This window comes from Zea mays, chromosome 3 (assembly GCF_902167145.1).
Source record: "Zea mays cultivar B73 chromosome 3, Zm-B73-REFERENCE-NAM-5.0, whole genome shotgun sequence".
In the NCBI taxonomy this organism is placed as follows: domain Eukaryota; kingdom Viridiplantae; phylum Streptophyta; class Magnoliopsida; order Poales; family Poaceae; genus Zea; species Zea mays.
This window is the reverse complement of record NC_050098.1, coordinates 7,055,886-7,069,868: the sequence shown is the minus strand read 5'-3', so window position 1 is coordinate 7,069,868 and position 13,983 is coordinate 7,055,886. Positions and strand designations below refer to the sequence as shown.

The following is a 13,983-nucleotide window of genomic DNA, read 5'->3' as shown; positions in this document are numbered from 1 at the left end:
ATAAACCTCAAAGCCTACCGCAAATCCTCCCAGGGCAGCTTGGAGAAGGTAGCCAACAGGATCTGAGTTCAGCTTGAAAATGCATATACCAAATGAAATCACCAACCAGAAAGACGACGGAAGACTCGGACGTTCAGGACATACCGAAGAGGCCAAACAGAGCCTGAGAGAGTCCTCGAAGACGATCTCCGGCCGAAAATCCAATTTGGCTAGGTCCATTCAGGGGGAATCGAGAAGACCAGAGGGCGACCAGAGGGTAGGGAAGCGGGAGGAAGGAGATCACCTGAACCTAGAAACCGCCGAGGGGAAAAGAGGAGAAAGCCACCGCCACCACCACCAAGCAGCTTCGCCGACGTCGAGCCACAACCAGATTATTGGTCGGGGTCCGCCGCCGCGGCGCCTCCGCAAGGCAGCGACCAAGTCCTTGGCATTCTCTCGAGATTCGTAGCCGGAACTTTGACTGTTCTTACACTGACCGGAGGATAACTTGAATCTTATTTCCTACGTTGGCCAGATCTATCTTGCATCTAACTCAAACGTACAACAAGCTATCGACCTACGACATTACACTTAGACCGCTTGTCATTCAAGAGAGACGATGGCTAGAATGGCTACTTATGCTATAACATATCATTTAAGAATATAAGGCTTTATTTTATGCACTAATGTATATTGGGCTCAACACGGATTTCTTGAATACAGAATAAATACGGGTTAAATCTTGAAAAAATAGAATCCCACAAAAACAGATGGAATAGACTCTCTCGTGTTTCCGTCCTCAGATTTATGGGCAAACACAAAAATATGTCGGTCCGTTTTCAACCTGTCTATGCGCATGAGCTTTGGTGTGTGACAAGTGGAACGGAACACTCAACACTGCCAAAGTGAGTGACCCTGACCGGCTCCTGTAGTCCCGCTTCCCTAAAACACCAGGCCAAGACGGAAAACTCCCGCGAAGCCGTCCACGTTCACGGTTCATCCCTCTGTCCAGAGCATCATTCCGAATTCCCAACGAATCCGGACACGCCGTGAAGTGAAGCCCCTCGTCGCTTCTCGTAGTCTCGCATCCACCGCTCCACCGTCTCCATCCACGCGCCCGCGCGCGGCCCGGCAACGGGAGCCAAGGAAACCGAAGCCCCGATGGCGAGCTTCTTCCGGGACGCGCGCCTCCCGCAGCAGCGCGTCGTGGAGGGCGTCCCGTTCCCGGCGGTGCTGGTCCCGAGCGCCCCCGCGGGCGGCGGCCTCGACGAGTTCCTGGCGGCCGTGCGCTCCGAGAGGGCGTCCCGGCTGGAGCCGCTGGTGCGGCACGCGGGGGCCCTGCTGCTGCGCGGGTTCCCCGCGACGACGGCCGCGGACTTCGACCGCGCCGTCGACGCCTTCGGGTACGAGGAGCTGCCGTACGTCGGCGGCGCCGCGCCGCGGACCAACGTCGTGGGCCGGGTGTTCACCGCCAACGAGTCGCCGCCCGATCAGAAGATCCCCTTCCACCACGAGATGGCCCAGGTAATCGAGTCTTGAGCCTCCCCTGCACTCTGGCACCATAAGAGCAGCAGCGGGGTAACTGAAATTCAGGAGACAACGCAGTGGCCACGACATGTACATCTGCAACGTGGGCTTGCTTTTTAAGCCTAGTACCCATTTTTCAATTCAAAATTAGATTGATCTTTTTTTTCACGTAGAGCTCAGTTTGATGACCAAGCTACAATACAGCACGCACGCTTTGATTTTTTAGGTTCCAACGTTTCCGTCCAAACTGTTCTTCTTCTGTGAAGTGGAGCCAAAGAGTGGCGGGGAGACACCGATCGTACTGAGCCATTACGTCTACAAGAGGATGCAGGAAGAATTCCCCGAATTCGTGGAGAAACTGGAGAAGGAGGGGCTGGTATATACAAGGGTTCTGGGGGAGGGCGATGACCCGTCTTCGCCAATCGGCCGTGGATGGCAGTCGACATTTCTCACTAAAGATAAAGCCGTTGCTGAGGAAAGGTAGCAGTAGCACCATTGCATTGTATATACCCATCTGAAGAATTGGGGCCTTTGTCACATCTTTATGCATGAACAGGGCCGCCAAGCTCGGGATGAAGCTGGAATGGACCGGCGACGGCGTGAGGACGGTCATGGGGCCCATCCCGGCGGTGAAGTGGGACGAGAGCCGGGGGCGGAAGGTCTGGTTCAACAGCATGGTGGCCGCCTACACGGGGTGGAAGGACGCCCGGAACGACCCGGTGAAGGCGGTGACCTTCGGCGACGGCTCGCCCCTGCCCGCCGACGTCGTCGCCGCGTGCGGCCGGGTCCTGGAGGAGGAGTGCGTGGCCGTGCCGTGGCGGCGCGGCGACATCCTCCTCCTCGACAACTGGGCCGTCCTGCACTCCCGGCGCTCCTTCGAGCCACCGCGCCGCATCCTTGCCTCGCTCTGTAAATGATGTATGTATGTATGTAAGTGCCCCGCCATGGTATGGGTTTTTTACTTGGCAGTGGAACTAATTCTGGATGGGCGCGGATTTGCTGCTCCGACGAGCGATGAACGCCTGAAACTGAGAATAATTTCACACGCTGGAGAGAGCGGTGTTTAGAAATTCCATAGTGAAGAAAACCGTTCACCCGTTATGCCACGTCGCCTTTCCGTCAGATATGCATCGCACGACTGTGAATTTCCTACTGCTCTGATTGACTCTGCTAGACTGCTCTCGCTACTTCTGGAAGGGGGTTCTTTACCTAGCTTTCACCATCGGTGATTTTGCGGACGACGGCCTAGGGTTCCCAAACCACCGACCGATCGACGATGACATCCTTCTCCCCGGCAACATAAGGTATGTGCTTCACTTCGCCTCGCATGTGATTTCTTCCTTCTTTCTTCTACTTTCCATCCTCTCTGGCAACGCTGCATAGCTACCAACACGCGTGTGAAGAGTTCTAGCCTTCTAGGTGCCTTGCTGAAGTTGGAGCTCTATCTGCATTGCATTTCTCCAATTCGCACTGACACCTTCACCTCTTGCGTCCATCCTAGAGATGTTGTGATCGTCAGTTCTGACTTCGTTTGGTTCTCGGATCGTCCTCCCCACACCTCCTCATCCATTCTTCTGCAATACTTCCGTCCAAGTCCCCATCCTTACCTCACGTTGCTCTAATACACCACAGTGATGTGTGACCGACTACATGAGGACCTCCATTAAGGGGCATGGGAAGGAGGGTTGAGTGTTGCGAACACGCGCACAGGTTGTTCGATTGAATGTCCAACTGATTTTTTTTGGGTTAACACGTTTGCAGGCTTCATTGCTGCAACCGCTACTACAACAGTTTTAGATTGTCAAATAAAGTAGACTGATGTGGACCATGTGTTCAAGTTGCTCGATCTAATTCTCCAAACAAATTATTTGCTTGACACTTTTGCATGACTTGCTTCATGCAAACGTTAATGCAACACATTTAGAATGTATTGTTGATTTTTACACCAATCACCTTCCCTATTATATATCCACACATATAAAATGTTGCATATGTATACTAATTGTGCTTTTGTAGCTCACTCATCGACCTCATCAGTGGTGTGATTGATTCACGTTAAAACATCTTCTGCACGGTGGGCTGTTACCTAGAGTACGACCTCTATTAGTAAATTGCATGGTCAAATATATTGCTATTTGTCTTTACAACAAATGAGTTACTTATATGGCCACTCATAGGTTCTTTTCATTTGTCAATATACCAATAATTTATGAGGAGATGTACCCCATCATTTTCAAACTGCAATATTAGTTTTTACACACCAGTGTATTTTGGTTTGCGAAAAAGTGTTCTTTCCGAAACAAAAATTATTGCTTCCACCTAAAACGGCAATTACATGAATATATCTAAGCTAATAATCCACTATGCTTATTTGTGATAACCACGAGTTCAAATACATGAATGTTGAATAATCATGAGTTCACATACATGAATATTAAAAATAGCAGCCCATATTTTTTGAGTCGTAGACTAAATTTAACCTCATGTGTTACTTTTATATGAACTATACATGACGCTGCTGCTATGTCGACCATTGGACCTTAAATATTGTGTGTAAAAAATATAGTTTTGAATATTGTGCGTTTACATACAACCTACGCTATTGTCGGTACCCTGAAACAGGGGTACCCCTTACTACAGTATGAAGACGCGGTGCCTGCGCGGCTATCTCTAGTCGCGTGGTGAACAGCACCCGACCCCACCACGTGGACGGCTCTGGGGCCGCCACATGGCCAGGGAAGACAATATCCTCCAAGGTATCAACAGTGGGTCCGGACCCCCATGGGGAAGTGTCGGACCCCTGCATATACGGACCGGACCTCAGGGCAGGGTCCAGGACCTCCACCGGTACAAACCGGACCCCTAGGACGGGTCCCGGACCCTTCCGTGTGGGGTCCGGGCCACTCACAGCAGGGCCCCGTGATTCTGAGACAAAGAATACCTAGGCCTTAATCAAGGTCAGGCGGGGGTCCGGAGCTGACACGTGTCCGGACCATACCACACACGCCTCTGCTCCCCGCTCAGGCGGAGCCCCGATGCTGCCACATGGCCTACTGCCCGTAAGCCAGCGAGCGGAGCCTGACGTAAGGCCTCTAGGCCGCGCGGTCTCTGCATTTATTGCGGATAAGGCGCGCCGCCTGTCCATTCCACTGGCAGGTGATGTGCCGCCTCGACATTTAATGAGCCCTGTCCACTCCACTAACAGGCGATGTGCCGCCTCAATATTTAATGTGCCATGTCCAGTCCGCTGACGGGCGGCGACCAGGCCATCCTGCAGGCGGCGTGCCTGTCCATTCTGTTGACAGGCAGTACGCCCGTGCTACGGCGTACACTATGCTCATCATCACTCGCGCGTTACCGAGGAAGCAGCGCAGGATATCAATACTATATGCACTACGGATATTATGGAGCTCGGACATCGCCCAGGCGTTACAGCATTAGTTACTTCCCTCCATTTTGCCTCTGGGCCCACATGTCGGGGCTCAGTATCCTTGTACGTGCCCCCTTGAGTTATAAAAGGGAGGGCACACGACGTTACAAGGCAGGCCCAACTTAGACGCTCAAGCTCTCAAGCTCAATACAACACACAGTGGAGTAGGGTATTACGCTCTGGCGGCCCGAACCACTCTAAACCTTGTGTGTTCTTGTGATCTTCCCGATTCCATCTAGCAGGCAAAATGTTTACGCCCCTCCTCATCTTAGGATTTAGGGCGGGTGCGTTCCGCCACCCGGCCAGAGAATTTCCTCTCCGACATTTGGCGCGCTCGTCACCTTCCTCCAGGCAAATGCCGACGTGTTCGCATGGGAGCCGTCGCAGATGCCTGGGATCTCCAGGGAGGTGATCGAGCACCACCTGAAGATCAACCCTAACGCCAGGCCGGTGAATCAGAAGCCTCGCAGACAGTCCGTCGAGCGGTAGGACTTCATCCGAGAGGAGGTCCGGAAGCTGCTAGACGCCGACTTCATCGAAGAGGTTCATCACCCCCAGTATGGCTGGCTAACCCAGTCATTGTCCCCAAGGCAAATGGGAAGCTTCGAATGTGCATCGACCACACCAGCCTTAACAAGGCTTGTTCCAAGGACCCATATCCACTTCCGCGAATAGATCAAATCGTGGATTCCACCTCCGGGTGCGACCTTTTGTCTTTCTTAGATGCTTATTCTGGTTTCCATCAAATCCAGATGTCTAGGGAAGATAGGAAGCATACCGCTTTTGTAACAGTGGATGGGCTTTACTGCTATGTCGTAATGCCTTACGGTCTGAAAAACGCCTTGCCAACATTTGCGCCGCCGACCCCTCCGACTCCGAGCTCGTCCCCCGCCGTCGCTCGCGTGTCGCGGATTTGTGGTGTCGGGTGATCGGGTCGGCCTCCTCCTCCTGACATCTTCCATCGACCGCCTCTGAACTGCGTCATCCGCAAGCGGCAGGTAGCACTATCACTCTAGCAGCTAGCCCGCAGGGCCTTCCATGTTTCTGAGACCGAGATTAATGTCTGACTTGTTGTGGTGAAATGTCTGAGTAGTTGATGTCGTTCTGAGATTTGTTATCTGAGCATTTTGTATTTCTGTGGAAACTATAGAAAATGCAACTGTCTCACTACACTGCTATACATGAATTGATGTTGTTCGATCCAAACAGATGCCTAATGTGGTCAGCACAATGTTTAAGTTTGTAAGATGGATGGCTAGTTGGCTAGCAGCTGGGTATGTCCTATTCTCTTCCTTTTCTTCTGCGCGCAAGCGCCCAAACCCTAATGTAAGATTCAGATTTGATATAATTACACTTGTATAATGCCTAAATTCGTTTTTTGCAATAATTATCCAATGTACATGTTTACACCCATGTAGTGTACTGGGTTGGTCCTGCACGCTTAAGATCGATCTTGGTTGACTCGATAGGACTTGTTGTCTAGGTGCTTATGTCTCTTCTCCCCTCCCTCGCAAAAATTGTGCGTTTAGTGGAAACTCCCTTGCTGATTTCTCTGTTTCTTGGAATGTAGTATTAGCTTGTGAATTGAGTGTAAAAGCAACTCCAAGGGACCAGCGAGATCCTTTTGTAAAGATAAATTTGGCTATTATTAGAAGGAAAATGTCTCCAATAGACTGTAAATGGCTCTTCAAATTTAGTAGCTCTCCATCTCTACACCTTTATGCTCTCTATTATTAGATAGCCTGTTTCACGCGCCATACAAAGTTCTGAATTTCTAGAGTCGATTGGACTAGTATACTCTTTTTTTTTGTGAAATCTATTTTAGAGAGTAGTTAAATCAGTAAAATTGGTCAATGTTTTTGGCTAATCTTTTAGAGTTGCTCTGAGCAGTACTATTTTTTAGTTGACTCTGTTTCCTTTTTCTTCTTGTAGTTGACTCTGTTTCCCTAACTACCAATTAACTTGTTATCGATTGCTTTAAAAGCTCTATTTCATTTTTTTTAAATGGGTTATTGTTGATGTACGTGAGACAGTTTTGACACATTTAGACAGATTGGGATACATGTGTCATAACCTTGCTGATTTTAATATACAGCATCAGTGGTCAATGTAGTGGCTTAATTTAGGGTGATTGTTATTGGATAAATTAGAATATGTCACACACTTGCAATGTCATTTGTATATCGGATAGTTATGCAGCATGGTGGAGGACAATGGTGAATTGGATTGTCTAATAGAGTAATAGTTCATTAATTTGCAGGAGACATATCAAGTTGTTTGGTGATAATGGATCCAAAGCATTCGGCTGAAGTGTCCAAGTACAGTTTGTTGACTACTAGTATCTTTTAGCACTAAATGAATCTGTACTTTCAGTTCATTCATAAGATAATAAACGGCCGTCTGCAGGTATTTAGACAAGCAAAATCAAGCACTAATGGAAACATATCGAGCAATGTCCCATGAGTTGCATAAACTGCAGGTGACCCTCTAACGCTACGAATTATTTTGCTGCGGCATTAATATTTGATATACTAATCTTATTAAAACTTTCTACAGGTAGAAGAAGAGACAATCATGCGCAAGTTGTATGAACTGATGTCCGCGGAAGGGCTTCTTCCAAAGGTTACGTTCTTTGCTTACCTATGGATGATATTAAATGTTACAGGGCTGGTTCCAGTGTTCGGATTATTCTTTTGGAGTTAGCATCATGTTTCCATTAAGCCAACTGTATTTTTTTCATATTCTTATTTTAATTTAGAGCGCTCAGAAAAATTTCGAAATTTCAGTTAGGACTGGAACAGGAACACATATTACATATATTATATTATATGGTAGAAGAATTCAGGACGTGAATGTAAGAAGAGATTTTGTTCAAAAAGAAGATAAGAGGAGTTAACCTGCAACTTTTATAATAGTGTTAGATTTGTTATTTTGTTAGTCCTTACCGGTTTCCCTATATTGCTCTTTTATTTTAATGTTGAACAAATGACTAGCATAGTAGTTCTGATAAAAAATTCTCATATAACAGACATGTCTAGGGTATAAAGGAGATTCTTAGAAGTCACATGGATTGAAATTATCATTTTTTTTAGTTTACATCTTCTGCTATTCAAGCAATATAGTTCCCATGCCTGTGAGACCTAACTGATGTTCTGACAGAAGTAAACCTGCATCTTCTCCTACTGTTTGAGCAATTTATAGCATTCATATTGTAGACGAAAAGGAGGTGCTGTGATACAAATTTCTTTGAAAGAAATCGTCGAACATTTGGATTGACCTTAACTAGCTTAATTTTGTCTCAAACGCGCCAGAGAGATACACATCATTATATTAAGAAAAAAGAGTAAAGTTCAAAATAGTTAAAACAGGAGAGCTGTGCACCATTATATTAACTAGCATAATTTAAGGAGCTCTTTAGATTTAAATAGAAAATTGGAATAATCCCCAAACCTATAGCACAGGAGTTGGGCGATGATATTTACCCTACTGTAAGCTAGTATTCATCAACGCTGGCACCTGAAGTAATTGCAGAATTGATAAAACATCACCTGCTTCCACCACTTTTATTGCAGTCCTCGCATGAAAGAACTCCAAAATATATGCTTTGTTTCGTTCAACTTGCTTCTCATGTTTATGCTGCCTAGTTCATTCTTTTTCTAGTGCACTTTGGATGTAATGATCAAAAGGCTTCATTTAGTGTTTCTAATAATTGATGCAGCGCAAGAAAGAAAAGCAACATGGGGAAAATATAGTGGGATAAGCTGAGAGCAAAGAACAGGAACCATAAATTCTTATGCGACGTGTAATGTGATATGACAGCAATGCCATTTTATCTGGAGAGTTGGTGCTTGTTAACTTCTGTATAGCAGTTCTCTATCATCACAACTCTGCGACCACTACATTTAACTTCACAGTTGAAAATTTAACCTGAGTATTAGTTCCGTGAGGAATTACTTACAGACAAACATAATCATTCCTTTCGCTCATATGCTTCAACTGAGGTTTTATATTTTGTTTTCCCTTTCTTCTATTTCCAGGGACATTATTACACACAAGACTGCTTGTCTCTTTCTTTTCGTTTTGGCGACACAATTGTTACGAATTCTGATTCATCCCATATAAGTTCCATGCACAACTGTGACATGCTATTTGGTTTTGTCAGCTCCCTTGAGCTCTGGCACACCTAATTAAGCTATCGAATTGTAATACGAAGGCCTCCTGTAGCAGGATATATGATTTTAAACGGGTAAATAGTAGTGTGTTGGGTGCATGACCTACAGTCACCCTCTGAATTAGGGGGTGTTTGAGCTAATAGTTAGCTGTGCTAAAATTAGCTGAAGACATCTAAACAATAGTTTAGTTAATAGTTCAGTTATTAGATACTTTTAGCAAATTAACTACTAGTTAGCTAGATATTCGTTAGCTAATAGTTCAGTTATTAGATACTTTTAGCAAATTATTTGGGGCTCCCCTTATCCTTACACAAGTTAACAAGGCAGCAGTTCCAACTTTTGTGGATAAGATAGCTGATCAGCTTCCTAGCTGGAAGGTAGACTTAATGACAAGGGCTGGAAGAAGAGTGTAAGTTTAGCATGTTCTTACTAGCATGTCGTTATATTTAGCAATGACAGTAGATATCCCACAGTGAGGTTTGTAGGCTATTGATAAAATTAGAAGATGTTTTCTATGGAGATGCCGTAAAGAAGCTAAAGGTGGTCATTGTCTGGTTGCCTAGGAAAAAGTATGTTGTCCCCTAAAGCTTGGTGGGCTTGGTATTTCTAGTTTTCCAGAATTATGTTGGGCACTTCGACTAAGATGGCTTTGGTTACAAAAGACTGATCACTCTCGCCCCTGGTCTGGTCTTCAAATTCATGTCCAAAAAAGGCTAGAGCCTTCTTTTCTAGGAACAGAACCAATACCAAATTATGGAAGGATAAATGGCTGAATGGAAAAAGAATTGCAGATTTGTTTCCAAGGCTGATCGGCGCAATTCCGAAGCGGCTAATCAATTGTAGGACAGTTCAGGAAGCAATTGTTAGCGCCAAATAGATTTCCGACATCAGAGGAGCCTTGTCAGTGGGGGGTTTTGTCAGATTACCTTAAGCTTTGGGATTTGATTTCTGGCACCGAGCTGCAGCCGGAGGTTGAAGACAGGCATATCTTTAGTATTGCCCCGAATGGTGTATACTCAGCCAAATCAGCATATGAAGGTCTGTTCCCGGGGTCTGTGACATTTGGACACTATAAGAGAATCTAGAAGTCTTGGGCCTTGCCAAAATGTCGCTTCTTCCTTTGGTTGGTTGCCCATAAGAGATGCTGGACAGCTGATAGATTGGCAAAGCGAGGCTTAAATCATCCAGATAAGTGTCTCCTATGTGATCAAGAGGAAGAAACTATAGACCACCTCCTTGTGCAATGTTCCTTCTCACGAGAATTCTGGTACCTTTTACTCAGGAAATTTGGTCTTCATTCAATTGCACCACAGCCGACCGCAAACTCCTTCCTGGGATGGTGGGAAGTGGTGGGGGAGCAATAGTTGGACTCACAAAAAAGGGCCTTAACTCTCTCATCATTTTAGGAGCTTGGACTTTATGAAATCATCGAAATAAATGCATTTTTGATGGCTGCAACCCAAGTATGTCCTTAAGTCTGAGAGCTGCTGATGAGGAAAGAAGAAAATGGGAAGTTATTGGTGCAAAAGGCCTAGCTCATTTGGCTGCTCCCGTGGTAGAGCCTTAGGAAGTTTGAGTAGTTTGTTTTTTGATCCCTTTATGGATCTATATTTGTATGCCTGTTTCTAGCCTCCATAAGGAGGTTTTTTCTATTTTCTTCTGCTTAATATATAATGGGGCGCAGTTCTCCTGCGCGTCTCGAGAAAAAAAGATATTCGTTAGCTAGCTAATTTCACTAGCAATTTTTAGCCAACTAACTATTAGATCTAGTGTATTTTAAAACCCCTTGTTTCATTGTGCTTCTGTTTATTTACATTTCAAGTAAGTGTGCTATCAGCCTATTTTTCCATTTCAAGCAAGATTCTTATATAATTACAAAGTTATATTTTGAAAGTATTTTCTTTTTAAATAAACGAAACTATCAGTCCATCGTAGTTTCAGTGGGCGACTGGGCGTCTGTTCCTTGGCGCTAGTTTTTCTTGTATAATTGTAGATTTATATTTTGAAAGACTTCTCTTTTTTAATAATCGAAACTATCGTGCCATCATAACTTCAACGGGCTTTCTGTTTCTTTTTTTTATTTCAAGCAAGTTTCTCTTGTATAATTACATGTTTATAGTCTTCTTCGTTTATAGTCTTCTCCTTTTGAATATTCGAAAACTGTCAACCCTAAAATTAAGGTTAGGTGGTTGTTCTCCTATCACACTTAATACAAGTTGTTCTCCTATAACTATTCTACAAGTTTGCTACAACAACCTTTCTCAAAACACTCATGGATTAAAAACTACGGGGTCCAAAAACAGATAAATAAAACTATTTTTAGCTGATTCCTGACCAAACTGAATTTTTGCAATTTAATTCGAATTCTTCCATACAACTTAGAAAACACAAAGTAAGAAAGTTGTTCACTTTTTCAAGTCCTACAACTTTGGTATATGGACTTTTAGCCAATATTTTCTAGCTTTGAAATTCCACTTTTGGGTTAGTTTAGAGTTAAAATTAGACTTATTTACTTCAAGTGTTTCATCAACTTATTCCATTCTCCTAAAAGCAAGGTTACATCTTGAACACAAATCCCTTTTTTGGTATATAGAGCTCATGTCCAAAGTGCCATTAGTTTAAAATTGTTTGCTTATCCTAGATTCCAAACAAGGTCTCTAAACTTCTCTTGCTCTCTTCAAAACAACACAACATCACCTTTTTTGCAAATTGTTACCCTAGTGAATGCAAGTGCATATGATGACATGCCAAGGTTTTTGTTCTCGTAACATCAGTGGTGTTACATTGACCCCTCTTTATAGTATGGCTATCTAGCCTACTAATCCGGTCAATTTCTTCTCTAAAACACTTGGTGACTGACAAAAGCAAAAACCTACATTGTACATTTGCCTTCACTTGATCCACAGTCAATGCTTGTGCGTTTGGTTGCGGGACAACCAGGACAGGGACGTCCTCTGGCATTCTCTCTCGTCCCTCCAATTTTGAGGGACAACTGGGGACAACACTGGGATAGTCCTGTCCCAACCTTGACCCTAAACCAAACAATCTTATTTGAGGGATCGTCCCAACCTGTCTTGTCCTGTCATTGCAACCAAACACGCCCTAAGTCTCCAAGACATATTTTCCTATGTGGTCCAACCTGCATTCTTATTTCTTCAAAAATTGTTAGTCCACAAATTATTGTCATTAATTACCAAAATCACTAAGGGGCCTAGATGATTCACAATCTCCCCCTTTTTGGTAATTGATGACAACACTACACATTTCATACAGAGTAGTTTCAGTTTTTCAAACCTTCCTCACACATTAGGTATAAGAAGGATTTGAGGTGAGCTTTGAGTGACTTATCTTGATTTGAAGTTCCATCTGAAGGATAGATAAGTCATAACAAAAACTCAAGGTGAAGGAATAGCCCCCCTACATGTGTGCTTGATATATTCAGTTGAAGATTTCACACACATAATAGATGAGAGTTTTGGTTGAGATCTTTCCTACAAACATGGTTATCGAGGCATATAAGTGCAATATGATATGAAATAAGCGCAGTAAATTTAGTCACTACTCAATCAACCACTCATAGGATTCATCGAACTAATAGAAACATAAGACTTTAACAAATAAAGTTCGAAACCCCACATATTTGTCCACAAACATAAAATCTCTTGACATATATGCGTAAAAACATAAAATGTAGATAATAGATATGCAAAGTCTAAATGTCCACATCGAGCTCCCCCTAACTAAAATCCCCATCTTCGTCTTCATCTCTCCCACTTAGGCATCAATTTGCAAGAAAAGAGGGACCTCACTGGCCACCCGGCGAGGACGCGAATACATGTTGTAATAATGAGAGTTGAAGCTATCGAAATATGAGGTGAACCAACTGAAATCATTCTGGAGTTGTTGTTGCCTCTGATCAAGTGCGTGAATGCTATTATTGGTAGCCTCAAATTGACTTGACAGAGCACTCATATTATCTTGAAAACTATGTTGCATGTTGTTAATTATGTTCATGATTGGATCATGAATGGTGTCCTGGATGTGAGAGCGAAGACCAACAAACTCAGAGTTCAACCCATCAAACTGTTCATCAATAGTGCAGAGCCTTGACCGCATTGCAGAGTACAGGCCATCAAAATGAGTCTGCATGGCATCAAATCTGTCATCCATGTGTGTCATCATGCCTTGGAATCTACCATCCATATGGGTTTGAATCCCATGCTGCATCTACTGAAAGTATGTATCAAAATAGCCTAGAGTAGGCTGCCAGAGAACTGCTCATGCTGAGGAGGTGGAGGAGGAGGCATCTGTTGAGCTGGATCTGTCTCATGAATTGATGCTACATCATCCCCAGCTACTCCCTTATCATCAGGGAAGGGAGTGAGAAGCCTAGTGAGAAATCCAGTTTCATTCTTAAAGGGCCTGAAGGGAGTATGGGCTATCTCACACCTACCCTCAACTCTTGTTTTGGCATGAATCAGGGACATAATATATGGAGCATATGTCATGTTTTGGTTCTTATCCATCTTGAGATCATTTAGCTGACACATCATGAACACGACAACATTCATTACCTCACCATTCATGACATGGTGGATAATGTTTCAAAACTTATCCCTAATCTTGCTCTTGGTCACCACTCTTTGGCAGTGTAAGGAAAATGGACCCTGGGCCATTTAGCTAAATAGGTTTTGGTGTTTGATGATCAACATAACCTGTGGACTAATGAATTTGCTAGTGTTTGTGTTTGTAGCTCACAGGATGCTAAAGTTACTTGGACCAAGGCATTTAGGAAAGCAACACCTCAAAAGAAGACATTATGAAGATCAAGCGAAGTCCAAGAAACAAAGGAAGTGTTCCCTGCGGACTGTCTTG

At 44.3% G+C, this 13,983-nt stretch overlaps 2 protein-coding genes across 6 annotated transcripts; both read left to right on the top strand.

The window, feature by feature from the left end:
* The first annotated feature begins 965 nt into the window (after nucleotides 1–965).
* LOC100272718 (uncharacterized) lies at nucleotides 966–2,607 on the top strand. The gene is made up of 3 exons (NM_001360105.1): nucleotides 966–1,503; nucleotides 1,733–1,986; nucleotides 2,063–2,607. The coding sequence occupies exons 1-3, from the start codon at nucleotides 1,141–1,143 to the stop codon at nucleotides 2,421–2,423; spliced, it is 978 nt and encodes a 325-aa protein (NP_001347034.1). The 5' UTR covers nucleotides 966–1,140; the 3' UTR covers nucleotides 2,424–2,607.
* A 58-nt stretch (nucleotides 2,608–2,665) lies between these two features.
* On the top strand, nucleotides 2,666–9,138 carry LOC100500956 (uncharacterized). Of its 5 annotated transcripts, XM_020549968.3 has the most exons (8): nucleotides 2,689–2,810; nucleotides 6,146–6,262; nucleotides 6,355–6,419; nucleotides 6,507–6,568; nucleotides 7,197–7,254; nucleotides 7,343–7,415; nucleotides 7,493–7,558; nucleotides 8,655–8,932. In XM_020549968.3, the coding sequence occupies exons 5-8, from the start codon at nucleotides 7,223–7,225 to the stop codon at nucleotides 8,694–8,696; spliced, it is 213 nt and encodes a 70-aa protein (XP_020405557.1). In that variant the 5' UTR covers nucleotides 2,689–2,810; nucleotides 6,146–6,262; nucleotides 6,355–6,419; nucleotides 6,507–6,568; nucleotides 7,197–7,222; the 3' UTR covers nucleotides 8,697–8,932. The 5 variants fall into 5 exon arrangements, with proteins under 5 accessions (XP_020405558.1, XP_020405559.1, XP_020405557.1 ...); XM_020549969.3 differs by lacking the exons at nucleotides 6,355–6,419; nucleotides 6,507–6,568 and having other exon boundaries at nucleotides 2,666–2,810; nucleotides 6,146–6,210; XM_020549970.1 differs by lacking the exons at nucleotides 6,146–6,262; nucleotides 6,355–6,419; nucleotides 6,507–6,568 and adding an exon at nucleotides 3,523–3,597 and having other exon boundaries at nucleotides 2,686–2,810.
* The last annotated feature ends 4,845 nt before the right edge of the window (nucleotides 9,139–13,983 follow it).